Source organism: Beta vulgaris, chromosome 9, assembly GCF_026745355.1.
Source record: "Beta vulgaris subsp. vulgaris cultivar EL10 chromosome 9, EL10.2, whole genome shotgun sequence".
Taxonomy (NCBI): domain Eukaryota; kingdom Viridiplantae; phylum Streptophyta; class Magnoliopsida; order Caryophyllales; family Amaranthaceae; genus Beta; species Beta vulgaris.
The window spans coordinates 11,642,912-11,659,599 of NC_079210.1; the positions used below are offsets into that span (position 1 = coordinate 11,642,912).

At 36.9% G+C, this 16,688-nt stretch overlaps 1 protein-coding gene across 1 annotated transcript; it reads right to left on the reverse strand.

The window, feature by feature from the left end:
• Positions 1 to 1,216: 1,216 nt before the first annotated feature.
• Positions 1,217 to 9,542, reverse strand: LOC104903236 (CASP-like protein 5A2). The gene is made up of 3 exons (XM_010691244.4): positions 8,945 to 9,542; positions 3,766 to 3,898; positions 1,217 to 1,662 (listed from the first exon to the last, which is right to left on the reverse strand). Exons 1-3 carry the CDS (start codon positions 9,157 to 9,159, stop codon positions 1,471 to 1,473), a joined length of 540 nt encoding a protein of 179 aa, XP_010689546.1. The 5' UTR covers positions 9,160 to 9,542; the 3' UTR covers positions 1,217 to 1,470.
• Positions 9,543 to 16,688: the final 7,146 nt, after the last annotated feature.

The following is a 16,688-nucleotide window of genomic DNA, read 5'->3' on the forward strand; positions in this document are numbered from 1 at the left end:
ACTAATATATTAAAAGGCGCGCGAGAAGAAGAAACTGTGCCACGTGGCGCTCTTCCTATGGAGTTTTAGTTCATGTAATCGATGTACAATAAAAAAAAATTAAGAAATTGCATAGTATAGGGTTTGATCCCGAGACCTCAAGTACGTATACTAAAATTTTGACCACTAGGCTAAGTTGTATTTAGTGTTATTATCCTAAAGTATTATATTAATAAATAAAAAAAATTCTTACCCGGGGCATAGTCCGGGCTTAATAACTAGTTAGTTATTACAAATAGCATCATTGAAATAGCTAATAATTTTGATTTCGTTTGTTGTAAGTACGTTAAGAGAAGTGACGTCTCAAAAGCGCACGATCTAGCTATTAAAGCTAGAAAGAGCAATTAAGGACCCTACACTGGAATTGTAAAAAAAAAAATCAACAACCATGAGAAGACAATTTTATTTGAAAGTGCATTGCTCTGAAATAAGACTAGAATACTATCAAATGGTTAATGAAGGTACATAATTTCTTGAAATAATCTTTTTCATTGCTCCAAATACTCTACAATAATTCAAATGTTTAATGAAGGTACTTCCTCCATTTCGTTTTAAATGCAACAAAGGGATATTATTTGTGAGATATAAAATATTCTTTTATTGCATTTAAAACGAAACGGAAGAAGTAATTTCTTGAATTTATCTATTTCACTGCTCCTAATATTCTGCTTCTTATGCATAGGCTTATGCATACGTTATAACCCATGCATGAGCGCAATAAGATGCACCCATACTTATTATCGTTCCCCACTTGATTTTTGTATATTTACTTGCAATGTAATATTCTTATTTTGCTAACCTTGATTGTTTTATTATTTCTAGTCTTTTTTAGATACAGTGAAGAAAACCCCAAATTTAGAGACTTGATGGGAATGAGAGAGTGGAGCAAAAGCTTTTCCTTCAATTTAGAGGAAAATGTTTAGAAAGGGATGTAAAACATATCCACCTTCATTTTTCTTTTCTAATTCCTTTTTCAACCAAACAACGGAAAATGGGATAAAATCATTTTCTGACAATTTTCCTCAAAATCAAACAGAGCGAGTGCATTACTGACTGTCGTTTTGAGACAGGTCCACAAAATGTTGTGTGCTCTCTATTCTCTAGTGCAGCTTCCTATTTGCAATTTTCGTCCAAGATAGTTAACCTTCTTACACAATGATAACATTTCGATATCCCATTGACAAAAGGATCGCATTACTTTCCATAACATTGATAACACAGATCAAAAAGCACTACAAATTTCCAACCAACATTTACCTCCAACTCGCAGGAAACCTAAACCAAAAAGGCAAAAACCCACAAAACTGTATCTTCAAAAATAGCAGATTCGACCACAATATACATAAAGCTATACACATATGGTCCAGGCATGAATGGACTTGTGTTCCTCAGAGGCGATTTAATATGACTTCTTACCAGACTCCAATTTCGTCATCGAGAAGCCAATGACCAGAAATTCAATAAAAAAGAAGGTAAAGCAGCAAACCAAGTCATGAAAGCCATGCCTGTCGAAGTTTCAAATTGAGCACAGTGATTCTTTGAACAGCTACCCAGATCATTGCCAATGAGGACAGTGATGCCCGCAGATGCACATGCTGCAGCAAATATGAGGGTAGAAGTGATCTGCAAACGAATATGATTAAGTTAAAATTTGGAACAAAAAGAATTCATAAGAAAATTCGTTGAACCCTCAGCAATGTGTGAATATTTTGGCCCCTCAGGGGAGGGGGTGTTGATGAAAAGGGGCAAGGAACCTATCATTGCCTTTGATGGTACTACCAAGCATTGATGAAATGGGGAGACTGTCAAATGCATGCAGCCTTACCCACACAATTACAAAAGAAGCCCATTTAGCTTAAACCTACAATTGCATAGGAGCTTTTTCCATAACTAAAGAGCAATTAAACTAAATGACAGCCACCGGATTTTAACTACAACAACTGTAGATCCTTACCTCCATTTTGCTTTTTAAAATTTTTCAAGTTCCCACAGACCTAATTATAATATCTTCTGATCATTCATATTACCCTCCATTCAAGACATCTTTCACCTTCCTCAACTTCTGAAAGCTCCATGATCCTAACTCTCCGCTCCCAGTGAATCATTTGGTCGATGTTTCACATGTCCAAGCTAACTCAATATCCACAAATCCAACCGTCTTCCAAATATTATTCCATTCCAATTTCTATCTCATAACGTGTTCCTACACATCCATCTCAATTCATTTTTACCTCATCTTCCTAATATGATCCATACTAAATGGCCAATGCCTAACAATTAAACTCGTATGATAACGTTGTTCTTATAGCCATCCTAAAGCAATTTTCACTTCAATCAATTGTTTAAGAGCATTAATGTATTCACTTCTTAAGCGATACTAGCCAAATAATACGAATGCTTCAGAGTCTCATGTTATGCACTACTATATTAGTGGGACTATATTTGTAAGGTAATGAGAAGGTCGGACTATTTATGAGAATTTGTCGGAAAGAAGGTTAAATTTGACGGTGTTTATCAAGTCTCTAGACTCGAGCAAAAAAAAAAAAAAAGGCAACCATCAGTTTTTTCCCCTGATCAAAACCAAGGCTCAAAATCTGTTAAGCACATAGCAATATCATCCATTACAAAGACCATGCATCATTTAGAAATTCATAAAGCCACGCCCTCCCTTCTGCAAGCGTGAAAACTTCCTCTATTACCTTCCCTATGCATATAGGATAAATCGCACGAGAGAAAAGATTCAATCAAATTTACATCCAGAATCAGAACACAAAAGTACCTATAACCCTTGTTCCAGTTCTTGAGCTAAGGTATTAAAAGTACATTACTGTCACTGGGACTAGCTTTCGAACACAAAAACTCTTGTGGGGGGAGCCCAAACCTAACAGCCATCACTATCCTGAAGACAAAAATCATCCTCATAACTTATACCAGCCGCAGCCCCAGAGCTATTACATACCCAATATCATTGCCAATCACCACTCCAATATCCCACTGTCCAATTTGGTGGTGCGTCCACATTTAACTTGGAATACTGTGGTGAGGAATGCAATTATCTGGTAATGCCAGATTGAATTGTGTTCACAACTGTTTCCATTTTGTTAACACTGCTAGAATGTGCTATGTTAGGATCCACCTTATCAAAGACCCCACTACACCTTTCCCTCCAAGAAACCCATATTGTAATCATAGCCATTTTTTACCAAACCTTGTGCTTCGCAATTATTAGAAGCATGTCCAACAAGCAAAGATAGCCACCAAACCTTATAAATGACAGTTTTCTGCTATGTTCTTACGCCGCTAATAGTTCTGTATCAGATATCTCCAATTAAGAGTGGAGACCGGATCACTCTTCAGTCTTCATACAGCAATTGAGTTTAAAAAACATTTGCACATGACAAGAAGAATTATTGACACTAATAGCTGTTAGAGATTTCTTTCTATATATGCAAGTAAAAGTTCTTAGAAGCTGAATGCTTTAATTATGGTACATGATTTTACAGAAGTTAATCCAAGTAAAAATGCATGTCTCAAAAAAGTGGCCATAGATGATTCTCTGATAATCACAAAGGGAAAGAAAAACCAATCTAACAGGCTTCCAGAAAATAAAGTGTAAAGAAAATTCTACTAGTCAATTCCAATGCTCATCAAGAAAAGAAATACATGCAAACATGCAGCATTATACAAACAAACTGCCAGAAGTTGACATCATATACATCATCTTACCCCATCGCCAGCAGCAAAAAAGCTGACAGCTTGATGATTGCGGAATCTACGTTTGACTAATATAGCATATATATCAAGGACCGCCAGTGAAAGGCTCCAGATAATCTGCAAGCCAGAAGCTGCAACGAGGTAGCTGGTAGCACAGATAAACACCCTGTGTTATTAAAATAATCCAGAATCTTGCTGATCTCGTATTAGAACACAATTACGTCAGATAAAAGAAAGCACTGAAGTTTATTGCAAAAAGTACATTAAGTAGATTTGACAAAAACATTTAAGCTATATGATCTTTAATGAACATTCGTGACAGAGTATGTTCTTCCTCTTTTCTACAGCCCCACACTAGTATGGCCTTAACATAAGCAGCAAGGAGCAAAGCGGGAAAGTCAGTTGCTAGAGAAGCTGGAAAAGGAAATTGAAGATATGATAATCAAACCACCTACTCGCTTACTTGATTCATAACATATTCTCTTAAATAAGCGGAACCATTTAGTAGGTATTACAATAGGGGAACTTTATTCTCCTGCATTTGTGCATCTATTTCTGTTAGGCACTAATAAGCTTATTATAACCTTATACAAGTCAGTTTCATTATGAATAAGAGGCAAGCTGAATTACGGTTTAATTAAGCCAGAGCTAAGGACTCTCTCTTAAAGAATTATAAGGTGAGGCTCCTATCTAATGAGTTTCTGTATTTTGCTTAACAATAGCTCCTAATCACGAGTTAAATTAAAGAAAGCTAGGGTGGAGTCGAAAGATTTTCCCATGAATCTGCCGGCAACGCATATCTATCTTTAATATTTGTTGATATAGTAGATTTAATACTCTTGAATAAACAGATCATAAAAGCCTCTCTAACTTACCTTCTAAGACAACCTTGAAAGCTCAATATACCTCAAGCCTCACTAACCCAATTCTTCTTAAAGGTACTATAAGTTGCACTACATTGGTGGTTGAAATGGTAGATCATCCAGAATAAGTACACAATTCATAAGAATTTAACTCCAGTCAACTTAGTCAGCTTTTTCACATTGTGTAACAATATACTTTCACAAAAGCAAAATTGGATCTTTTCTAACAATCACAGTAATAACAAACTCATGGAAGACCCAGAACTCCAAGCAAGCAGAAAGGTTAAAATGGATGGCAGACAATAATTTAACTAACATAAACCAAAACAGTTGCCTTAAAATTAACATGGTTCATCCGAACTCCAGTTGGTTCAATAATTCAGCTCTTCATGAATAGCACGCATCCGTACCATACCAGCCGTAAGTAAATGGGAAAAAAGTTCCCTTTTTATGGAACTGACGACTTTCTATGCAGTTTGTTTGACTTTATTTTGTAACTAATTGACAGTCTGACACAGGCGGATCTACGATACTTGGTGGGGCGCCAAAATCAACCGACCCAAGTAAACCTCCCATATCAGTATATCACTACATGATTTAGTTATACTTAATTCATTCTGTAAAATGCTCTTTGTACACTAATATTTTGGGTCCTATCTATTATATAAGAACAACAAAAATTAACCAAGTACATAAAGACCCTTGTATACAAATTTAACGAATCCAGTGTACTCCCAAGTGTATACTGTAAAGTGACCAACTGCACATCATACACCAATACCATTTTATGCTCATTCGTTTATCTGCTCATTTAGCATCTGGACTCCAGATAAAATTAAAAAACGTTTGGTGAGCCAAATGCACATACGATAAAATCGAGTGTATTAGAAACTGTAAATTGATCAATAAAGTAATGATTTCATTGATGGTGAGAAATTGAATGACATTCAAACTTTATATTATTAAAGTAGAGTATTTTATATTTAAAATAATATCTTAGTATCATATTTAATGGAAGTGATATAGAAATTCATTTTTTAAGAAAACTAATATGTCGAGTCGGACATAAGAAAAAATATATAAAATCAAGAGATTGATTATAAAGAGGAGGAGAAAATATAACATGGCATGAACTCAATTGGACATCAACCGGATAGATTGCGGTAGTAAGATGCATTAATTAATAAGGATGAAAGCCCTAAAAAAATTTAAGGAGGATGAAAGATTGAAACAAACTGATTGTATAAGGAGAAAAACAGAAAAAGAAAATATCAGAGGCCTTGTGCCGAGGCTTAAATCACTGCTAAAATGTTCTAGCATGGCAAGCTTGCCACATCAACTTTACCACTGGAGCAAAGTATTCATTCATGGATAAAAGTGCACCGAAGGTTTTTATATTATAAAATTGGCATCTGGAAATCTTTGAAAGAAAACAGAAAAAAATTGGTGAAATCTGAAATATAAAAATAAAATAAAAAACAGGTGTGGCATGTGACAACCAGGACTGTAAACAGATCCACCTCCAGACTGACATAGTCAAAACATCTGACTCAAGAATTTGCCTCACACCCTCTTTGGTTTCAATTTCAGAGGAGCAGAACAGTCAAACATAATTACATTGCAATGCACTAGCTGTTAAAAGAAGAGGTCACAATACATGCACAAAGCTACAAATAGAATCCAAACATATAATTCACTCTTCCTTACACGTGAGGAATTTAACCGATGTCAAACAACACAAGATTTGATTCATTTGTAGGACAAGAACGGAAACATTAGCACACTACCTGCTATAAGTACAATACACACACATACACAAGCTTTACAAAATTAAATTAAGATAGGGCAGAAATAGAGATAATAGGCAAAGTGTTTCCAAGTGTGAGTTATCTTGCTTTAAAAGAGATTGTGGCCCATGAAACAGTAAAAATGACGACCGTAACAGCATTTTAAATCCTCTCTCTCAACCACTCTGTACGAACTAATAGGCCACATAGCCCATAAAATTTGTGATATGTTCAAGAAATGAATAGGACTAAAGATCGAAGGAATGCATAAGCATAAAGAGAAGCCACAACTAAAAGAGGCGACAAGCTAGAATAAGCCAATGGCATTTTACACTCCAGGGACCTGAAGCTCTATGCTATTTTGTTCCATTTGTCAAATCAGTCATTTAATTCTCATATCATATCTCAGAGTTTAATCGATGTCCACTGACTCTAAGTCCCATATGACATTACAGATCAATTTATGAACGACCAAAAATCAAGAGCTGTAAATAGGTGATAGCAGCAAGTATGACACACAAAAGAAGCAATGGCAAATAGCAGTATTCTTTGACTCCTCGACTTATAAGCATAGTCCATCATATTAGCAAAGGAAAGTTTATCATGCACAGCTGAGGAAAAACTTCAGGAAAGTCCCATTTGTTCTCCAAGGTAAGCACACTATAAACATTGCACCTCCAAAATAATCAAGCAGCACACACAAACCACCACCGACTCTATGGGATGTTCGGACAACCGGCATTGACATATCGAATGAGGCAATGACCTTTTTTCCTCCATCCCAATTTTTTTATAACGATGAGGATATGTTTGCTTTTATTCTAAACCTCCACAATAATCAATCTTATGTCAGCCCTCGAAACATTCTTGACTGCCTTTGGCTTCTTCATTGGAAATTTTTTCCATTGGTATTGAAATATTTTGGTTTCACATTCTAATAAATTGCAACAAACATTATTTATGAAATTGCATTCCTTTTCCTCTTCAACCAAAAAAAAAATTAAAATTGCCTTTCTTGACTCCTTTCCTCTCATTTCCCATTTTTGGTTCTTTTCCCCTACTCTTGTGCAAATTAAAAGCCCCCGTAAGTAACAATAATGTAGTGAAAATTATTCTTCTCCGATTTCTCAATTTACACCGAGATGGCCGCATAGCGTGACATAACACGCCATATGTAATTTCTCAACACTATGACCAACACCACAATTCTTTTCTATCGGTAGAGTTAGCAAATGCATAAGCCCCTGCCGATTATGAAAAGCACATATTGCCAACACCCAATTTTTCCCACCAAGGAAAACAATTTATACCTAACTAAACAAGCACAATTGTAGCTGACGAAATGTGATTCTCCCTGTATAACATGCAAAGCGCAAACTCTTGACATATGAGCCTTTGCCACTGAGCTAAAGGACAATATTTAAGTCCATTTCCCAACCAATACATCTGCAAGCATCGGGAGACATGTAACATGTACCCTTTTTACCAAATTTTACAGTTTATATATGCCTAACAGCACACTTGACCTTATAGGAAACACTCTAATAACTGGAATAACATTGTACATGATCGCATCGCAATCCCTCACCACGCTCTGTCATTCTTCTTTCAATTTGTGAACAGTATAACAGCAAAATAACACTATAAAGAGAGGTCCAGTAGATATGGATATCTTGAAGAAAACCAACTAATACCGCACTTCACATAACAAGAAATTTACCCCCAGTCCCCACTCAATTCCAAGAAAACTACTTACATCAGAATCATTCTTTCAATTTAACGTCAGACCCAAAAAAATGGAAAAAAAAAGTCCCTAATTCACAATATAGCTCATTTCCCTCCAATTAAACAAGTTGCCTGACCATGTCATAGATGGCCTTCATCCCAACCTCATACAATTCTATCTTCCTCATAAGAAACATAAGCTCAAGTGGAATGGGTCACAAGTGGTAATCATAGGCTCCTTTGCCAATGTTACCTATTTTCTAGTTTGTTCCATTAATATGGTACCATCCTCATGTTGATTGTTTCCTTGACAGCAACGCGATAAGCCTCCATAGTCTATTCAATTCACACAAAAATAAAACAATGCAAGGTTGACCCCCCCCCCCCCCAAAAAAAAAAAAAAAACAAAAAAACAATACAAAAATTACAAAGAGCATGCAAATGTGAATCAAATTAGTTTTCCACAAATCAAAGCTCTACCTGTGAGAAATTGGTTCTATTGTAGCCAATCAATAGAATAATTCATCAATTCTCCCCAATCTTTCCAATAAAAAAGAAATCTTCACCCACATATACAAATTAGATTAATAAAATCATTTAAAGCAACAACATGCAGATCAGACAGTATGCGACTTGTACCCACCAAAATTAGAAACTTGAACAAATTCCACATACCCACAAAAAATTCCACATACCCACGAAAAAAAACCACATACCCAAAAAAAAAATCCACATACCCACAAAAAAATCCCACATACCCATCACTAAATCAGAAAAAAAAAAATCAAAAAAACAATAATGAGAAGGAAAAATTACCGAAAAGCAGTAACTGAAGGGAAATCGGAGGTGGTGGACATGATAAGAAGAGCTCCAATAGCGAAGAAAGATTGAAAAAGACGCAGCACAAGACCACCAGGTGTACCCGCCATGCCTTGAAGATCTTTCATTCTGACTCTGGGTCCTGGTTGTACTCCCACGTTCTCGATTGATGGCGGCGGCGCTTCCACCGGGTGCACCGCCGGCCGGCTCATTTTATTCTGATTCTGCTGATTAATATAAAAGTGTCATATCTTTTGGTAATTGGTAATTGGATTTTGATTAATTAAGAGGAGAAATGAAGATGATGGGTAAGAGGAGGGAATTGATAAAAGTTAGTAGAGTCGACTGGAATGTTGGTAAAGGTTGATGTGCTCACTGAGAAGGAACAACGAAGGGCTGTGGTGTGGTTGTGCGAAATTTTAGAGGTGGGAAAAGTAGAATGTGAGGGTGGGCGCGTGTTGGAGTTTTGGTAAAGTAGTCGGATTCTGAATGTAGACCTTGCTCACCCTTTCTTTCTTTTTTTTTTTTTTTTAATTCGGTAATTAACTGGTCCAAACCGCTCAAAGAGGGGGATCTCAACTCATAAGAAAACATCCAGAGATTGGAAACTAGAGATTTATACCCACAAGCATAAATCCACACAAATACCTCAACCATGAGGTTGGAAGGTGAGAGTGTTCCAACTAGGGGTGTTAATGAGCCAGGGTGGCTCGCAAACTGTTCGAGCTCGGCTCGGTCAAAGCTCGATCAAAGCTCGGCTCGGGAGGGCTCGACTCGAGTTCGAGATCGGCTCGTGACCTTAGCGAGCCGAGCCTGAGCCTAGTAGAGTTCGGCTCGTAAGTTCGCAAACATGTTCGTAAAATGTTCTAAGATAGGCTTTATGTAAAAAAGTATTGTCCCACATCGATAGAAAAAGTAAACACCAACTTTGTTTTTCCTATATAATCTTATTACCCTTTAAATTCATTATAATTCTTGTTTGATTTGTCTTATTTTATAATGTTGGACAATCAATAAATATGCAAAGCCTAGAAACTTGGATTAGCATAAAATTAATTCTTTTATTATATATAATTCTATCACCTTTCTTCTACCCATATTGGGAATATGAGGAATAATGCACAGTGTTTGTGAATTGTGAATTATTTAGTTAAGTTTTATAAGTCCCACATCGGTGAGACAAAAGCAAAATTTTACATCTCCAAATATAAAATGTGCATGATATGGAAAACAACTACAACCCATCTCTTCTTGGTGCCCGTTGTAGAGCCTAAGTGGGTTTCTTTGTTGGGATTTTGAAAGTCCCACATTGGGGAGGAAGCAAGAGTAACAAGGGACCTTTTGTATTTAATGGATGGTTTTTGGGCTTGTCATATTTAATGAAAATTAGCCTAACATCCATAATTATGAAGAGTTTGACAAAACATAATGTTAAGCTTATTTAGCTAAGGTTTATAAGTCCCACATCGATGAGGCAAAACCAAAACTTCATATCTCCAACTATAAAAGGCGCATGATAGAAAAATCTAAAGCACCCATTTTTTCTTTTTCTCGCTGCTCACTATAGAGCCTAAGTGAGTTTCTTTGTTGGGATTTTAAAAGTCCCACATCGGGGAGAAAGCAAGAGTAATAAGGGACCTCTTGTATTATATATGGGGTATAGATAGGAGTAGAATGTATGGTTGTTGGGCTTGCATTATTTAATGAAAATTAGTCTGACATCCATACTTATAAAAAGTTTGGCAAAACATTGGGTTATATCTAAAGTCTTGGATAATGTTAAGCTAAATTTTCTTTCAATTTTTAAAATTTTAATTTCACGAGCCAAGCTTCGAGCCGAGCTTCGAGCCGAGCCGAGCCTGGTTTTGTTCGTTTCGAGCTCGAGCCGAGCCTAATTTTTTTAGGCTCGACGAGCTTCGAGCCGAGTCGAGCTCGAATTCATTCATTCTCGAGCCGAGCTGAGCCTAGGTATGTTCGGTCTCGGTTCGGCTCGTTAACACCCCTAGTTCCAACCATTCGGCTGCCACATGATTCTCGCCTTGCTCGCCCTTTCAGCTTAAGGTAAATTTTTTAAAAAGGAGAAAAAAGAAGTTAGCATCGATTTAACAACAAATGTCATTGAGTATATAGGGAGCCATTTTTATAGGATACTAATTTTTCATACTTGTTCAACTTTAAAATGAACTAGCTTTACTAAATGATAAGCAACAAAGTTACCATCTCTTTTAATAAAGACCAAGAAAGTTGTTTAAACGAATTACTAACCGAAAAAATATTATTCAAGATAAAATCAAGATTCGAAAGAAATAGAGGCATGCTTCGAGAGTTGGTTGATCACAACTTGACAATCTGATTGCAATATAGCCTCTCCAAGACCATAGTGTCAACCGAGCCGAACCGCAAAAGCAACAGCCTTAACTTCAGCTATTTCAGGCGTCTAGAAAGCCTTCACCTGACGGGTGGCTGCAAAAAGTACCTGACTGCCTGATTTACGAGCAATGACCTCGATGCCAGCCCAGCAATCCATTGACAGTGATGCATCTGCATTGAGTTTAATAACTGCAGCTGGAGGAGCAGCCCATGTTTTAAGAATAGTGGGCGAAGAACCTACGCAAGCGTAGTGGTAGATTTGCTTAGTGTATCGACCCTACTCTTCGAAGAGCCTTGCAACTTGATCAATAATCACACGTTGGGGTGTGATGTCCTCGATAAAAACCAGCTTATCCCCTCCCCCCCCCCCCCCAGCACCCAAGCAAGAGACATATCTTTTTGTCTCACTTGGATCGATTTATTGTAAGACACAACAAGTTCACACATTCTCAAAGTTATGGCTTGCGCAAAAAGGGAAACACAACCACATGCCTTTCAGATCTCCACCACATGAGGACGTTCAGAAATGGCATGTGCCATAGTTTCATCCTCCCCACACCCCCAAGGACATGCAGCGTCCTCAATGAAATGGTGATGGCGGGCTGGAGGAGAGCTCGAATTGAGAAGAAGTTAGTGCAAATTCTCCAAAGTCAATGTCGCCTTTTGGGATAGCCTTCGGGTTTAAAATATCAACCCAAGCTTGATGAAAAAAGATCAAGATTCCCTCCTTCCTCAAGCATGTAGGTCGTCTTGACAAAGTAGTCACCATTCTTTTTAAGCGCCCAAGTCACCATTATACTGTAAGCGCCCAAGTTGCCATTTTTTGTAAGCATCATTCATATTTGTTGAGTATATCAACTATTTATGCACATTCCTGTTGGATGGCTCTAATGAAAAGGAGACTTTTCATCTATAAAAAGATATGTGAAATTTCTGGACCACTATGACTGACTTGGCGCCATCAATCAATCTCTCCTTAACTTTACTATGTGTCATTTTAGAGAAAGCATCATCAATCAAAATAAATAAATACGAAGATAAAGGGTGTCCTTATCGACGCCCTCTAGCATGTGTAACTTAACCACATACACCTCCATTAATAATGAAGGCATAGGAGACTGAAGATACACAATTTATAATCAAATTGACCCAACACCCATCAAAACCCATAGTCAAAAGAAGCTTCCTGAGAAAACCCATTCAATCATAAAAGAAGAGTTACTCATGTCAAAATTCATAGCAACAGTGCCTTTCCTACCACGGAAACGATGCTTCATAGAATGAAAAACTTCCATAGTAATAATATCATTATCTGTTATGAGCCGACCATGAACAAAGGCATTATGGTTCTCTGTAGCAATAAAAGGCATAAACTCCTTCAATCTGATCATAATTGCTTTAGAAACTAGTTTATAGAGCACGTTACACAAAGTAATGGGACGGAATTCAGTAGCGTTAGTAGGCTCTTTGACTTTAGGAGTCAAAGAAATGTTAGTTCTATTTACACTAGCATGAGAAATAGAATAATCAAGGATATTACTAATAAATTAGTAACATCATCACCCACAAAATGTCAGACTCTTCGATATAAGATAGCATGCATACCATTAAGCACAGGGGGTTTACAAAGGTGTATATGTTGTAGAGCTCCATGTATCTCATCTTTTCATATTAAAAAGGTCGAAGAAGCTCATAGTTACAGTCAAATGGCCGATGGGAGTAACATAGCGTAGCACATCCCTAATACTTTGCTCAGAGGGAGAAGAAGTGAAAATATTGCTAAAGTAGCTTGTAAAAATGCTTTCCCCCTTCTCCTCCTTATCACACCAATGCCCCTGATCATCAAACAAACCCTTGATATAATTCCGTTTTCTCCTTTGTGAAGCTTTATGGTGAAAGTATGAAGTATTCTTGTCTTCATCACATACTTCCGCTACTCTAGATCCCAAATACCAATAAGCTTCATGTTTTTCATTCAAATCATCAACCTTCTTTTCAATTTCTGCACAAGTATTACAATTCTCCTTAGAAATTGGGAGCTTTTGAATTTCATGTAATTCTTTTTCTACTTGATGCTCACAAGTTTTATTGAATTTCACACCACCAAATTGCAAGCCATTGACCCAACATGCATAGTAATATCTTCACCAACAGAGCTAGCCCACACCTCATGAACAATGCCTTCACAACTCTCGTTTAAGAGCCATGATGTTCCAAATTTGAACCCATGCTTCTTTATTTATTGTCTGTGCTGCATGGTTTATTTTGGTTAAGATAAATGTGTGGTTCGACTTGTAACAGAGAAGATGGTTAACATATGTATCGGGAAATAAGTCCAGCAATGTACCAGAGCATATGAAATGGTCTAAACGTTCACAAATCCGGGTCTCGATAGCAAGACCATGCTCCCAAGTATACCAAGTGCCACTATAACCCGAATCTCGGAGGGCAAACTCCTCAATGACCGCACAAAACCTAAGCATTTCACGTGTAACCCGTTCAGAAGCATCTTCTTTCTCATCATAACTTAGAATTTCATCGAAATCACCTCAGAGAATGATCGGCAAAGGGGACTCCTCACATAAGAAACGAAGAAGATTTTATGTCATATGTTCTCCTCCTTTTTTTCCCACCCATACACACCAACAAAGTGCCAAGAAATTTCACCATCCTCCACATTCCCAAAAATATAATTTCTAGAGAAAGAAATAAGTGAAAATTTTACATTCTCACTCCAATACAAGCATAACCCATCTGCTTTACTTGTACTAACTACACCAAGCGCATTTTTGTAGCCTAAATTTCACTTCAAAATTTCAGCTTCCATTTTATTGATCATTTACACAAAAAAATAATGTTAGGCTTGTGAAAATCGCTCCATCACCGGAGCTGACGAATTGACCAAGGGTTGCCCATCCCTTGGTAGTTCCAACATATGATACTCATGATGCTTGATGGGTTTGGAGCTCGCCAAACTCCGGCGGGAATTTGAAATCAACTTCATGAGTTGTGCTCAGCCTAGTGTGCTTCATACACCCTCACTACCTACAAATTCCATGTCAACAACTTCTTCTTATGCACGTTTTAGAGAAACATCATCACGCTACATCTCCATGTTCTAATACTTAAGTCACGCCTTTATCCTTCATATTACCACGAGCAAGACGCTTCCAAGATTGAGCTTTAGCAACTTCAGCTCCCTTCATGCTTGTGAATACAAAGACATCCGGTTTTGGGCTTTGTTGAGGTGGCATGGTTTCTTTATGGAGAGATAGAGATGTCAGGGTGGGGGTTTGTAGAGGTTTTGACTGGATCAAGATGGGAAAGGTGAGGTAGCAGGGTGGGGTGGGAACTTTGAGGTAATAGAGGGGGGTTTATTGTAAGTGGGGGTTAACTTTCACAGCCAATGATGGTGTGATGCTTAAAGGTGGGAGTGGCAACATGTGAGTTTGGTGGGTCATTAATGCAAATCATTTTGTTCTCCGCTTTTTTCAATGATTCGGGGGGGGGGGGAGTATTTTCTTAATAATTTTGTATTTCTCTTCCTCTGCAACTTCTTTCATTCTACATTTCTTGGAGTTGCCTTCAAGGTTGTACTCCAATCCATCGATTTCCTATCCTCCTCCAAAACACCATGGCAATATCTCTGAGAGTGGCCCATTATTCCACAGGCAAAACAAAAAAATGAAGTCTTTCATAAGCAAAATCAATTTGTGATTCCTTCCCCTTATTATCCTCGATTTTCCTGTACCTATGTAATGATTTGGTAACATCTAATATCACTCTAACTCGCCAATGCCGACCTATCCTCAATACATCCTCCTCCACCTCTACTTTTTCACCCATGTTACCAATCAAAGGTCTAATAATATTATCCGATCAATATAAAAGGAAGGTTCTTTAAATGAACCCAAAAAGGTGAATGTGTGATTGATACCTTATCGTGTTGCTCGTCGCCATCCGCTTCTTTTGAGAGTACCAACATATTGTCAAAGCACTAGGGATGCCCATCAAGAACCTTTGCCATATCCCTCAAATGAAAGAATCAGAAGGTGGTATAAAGATTAGGGCTCAACAGTCGAATGACCATGCCGCAAACAAGGGCCCACACCATAATTATGGTATGCTTAAAAGCTTCCATATTATATGATCTATCCGTCAGCAACAACACCTTTTGAAAGTTTCATGTTTTCAATGTTTGGGTGAGGAGAATTAATGTCCATAACTATTTCCTTCTCGTCATTTATGCATAATTTCTAGCAGAAATCGGCAATCTCCTCAGCCATAGCAAAGGAGAAGCACCGTCGCGACGGAGGAACAACTAGAGTCGTTAGGGTTTTCTATCAAGATATAGGGTGAAAGGTCTTGTCTTTTTAATGGATTTCTTGTAAGACGTCCCTTTTGTTTTTCAATCTAGCGACTTAAGGTAACTAGCTGTTGGGCCCAATGTAATTTAACAACACAAAATTATTTCTTTGTTTATTTTTATAAGAGTCATTTTTCTTACTAAGAATTAGATTCAAATGCATGTAACGTGTGCTTTAAGTTATAACGACATGAACAATAGTCATAGTATAAATTTATATTAATTTTACTATAGCGAAAAAAATTAACGAAGTTTTAGCTATTTTAGGTAGACAACAAACTCTTCAAAGGTTAGCTTATATACTACGGTAGAGATAGTCATATTACTTAAAGTGGAAAAAAACTTCCTTTGATTTCAACTCCTTTTTACTTAACTTGTCTAACTTCTCATTATAACTCACAAATCTTAAAATTAAAGGAGGAAAACTCTTTTTGTTAATTCATCTAATTTTCTTGTGGAATTGTGATCCCAACTTTTTCTCTCTAGCCTTTTTGGTACTTTACCACTTTCTCTATGTTCCACTATAAAAGAAATGAAGGAATTATGTATATTTTTTAAGGTTAGTATTATATCACAATTATAATTTACAGCTTGGTGTGGTTGGTTAATAACTTATAAAGTGAAAGGTTGAGAGTTCCAAGAATTTTTTGCAAATATTATTCTTTGGTTTATGTCTACGCGTTTTAATAATGTACACTAACTAGTTTTCAACCCCGTGCAATAGATGAATATTGATGACTTTACAATTTGTTTGGTAAATGATACTCTCTATGTCTAAAAATAATCAAGGCGAATAATGTACGAAAATTTGATTCATGATCATATTCGTTCCTTCACCCCCGAACATAATCTTTGGTTCATTGGCCAATTATAATCATGACTGGAATCTATATCTGATAAGTCCCTACGGTTTCTCAAAAATCTAATTAGTTTTATAAATATTCCTTTAAAGACTTGTTGGTGAGTTCTTTTTGCAAACAAATTTAAAACTAAAACCTTTACAAT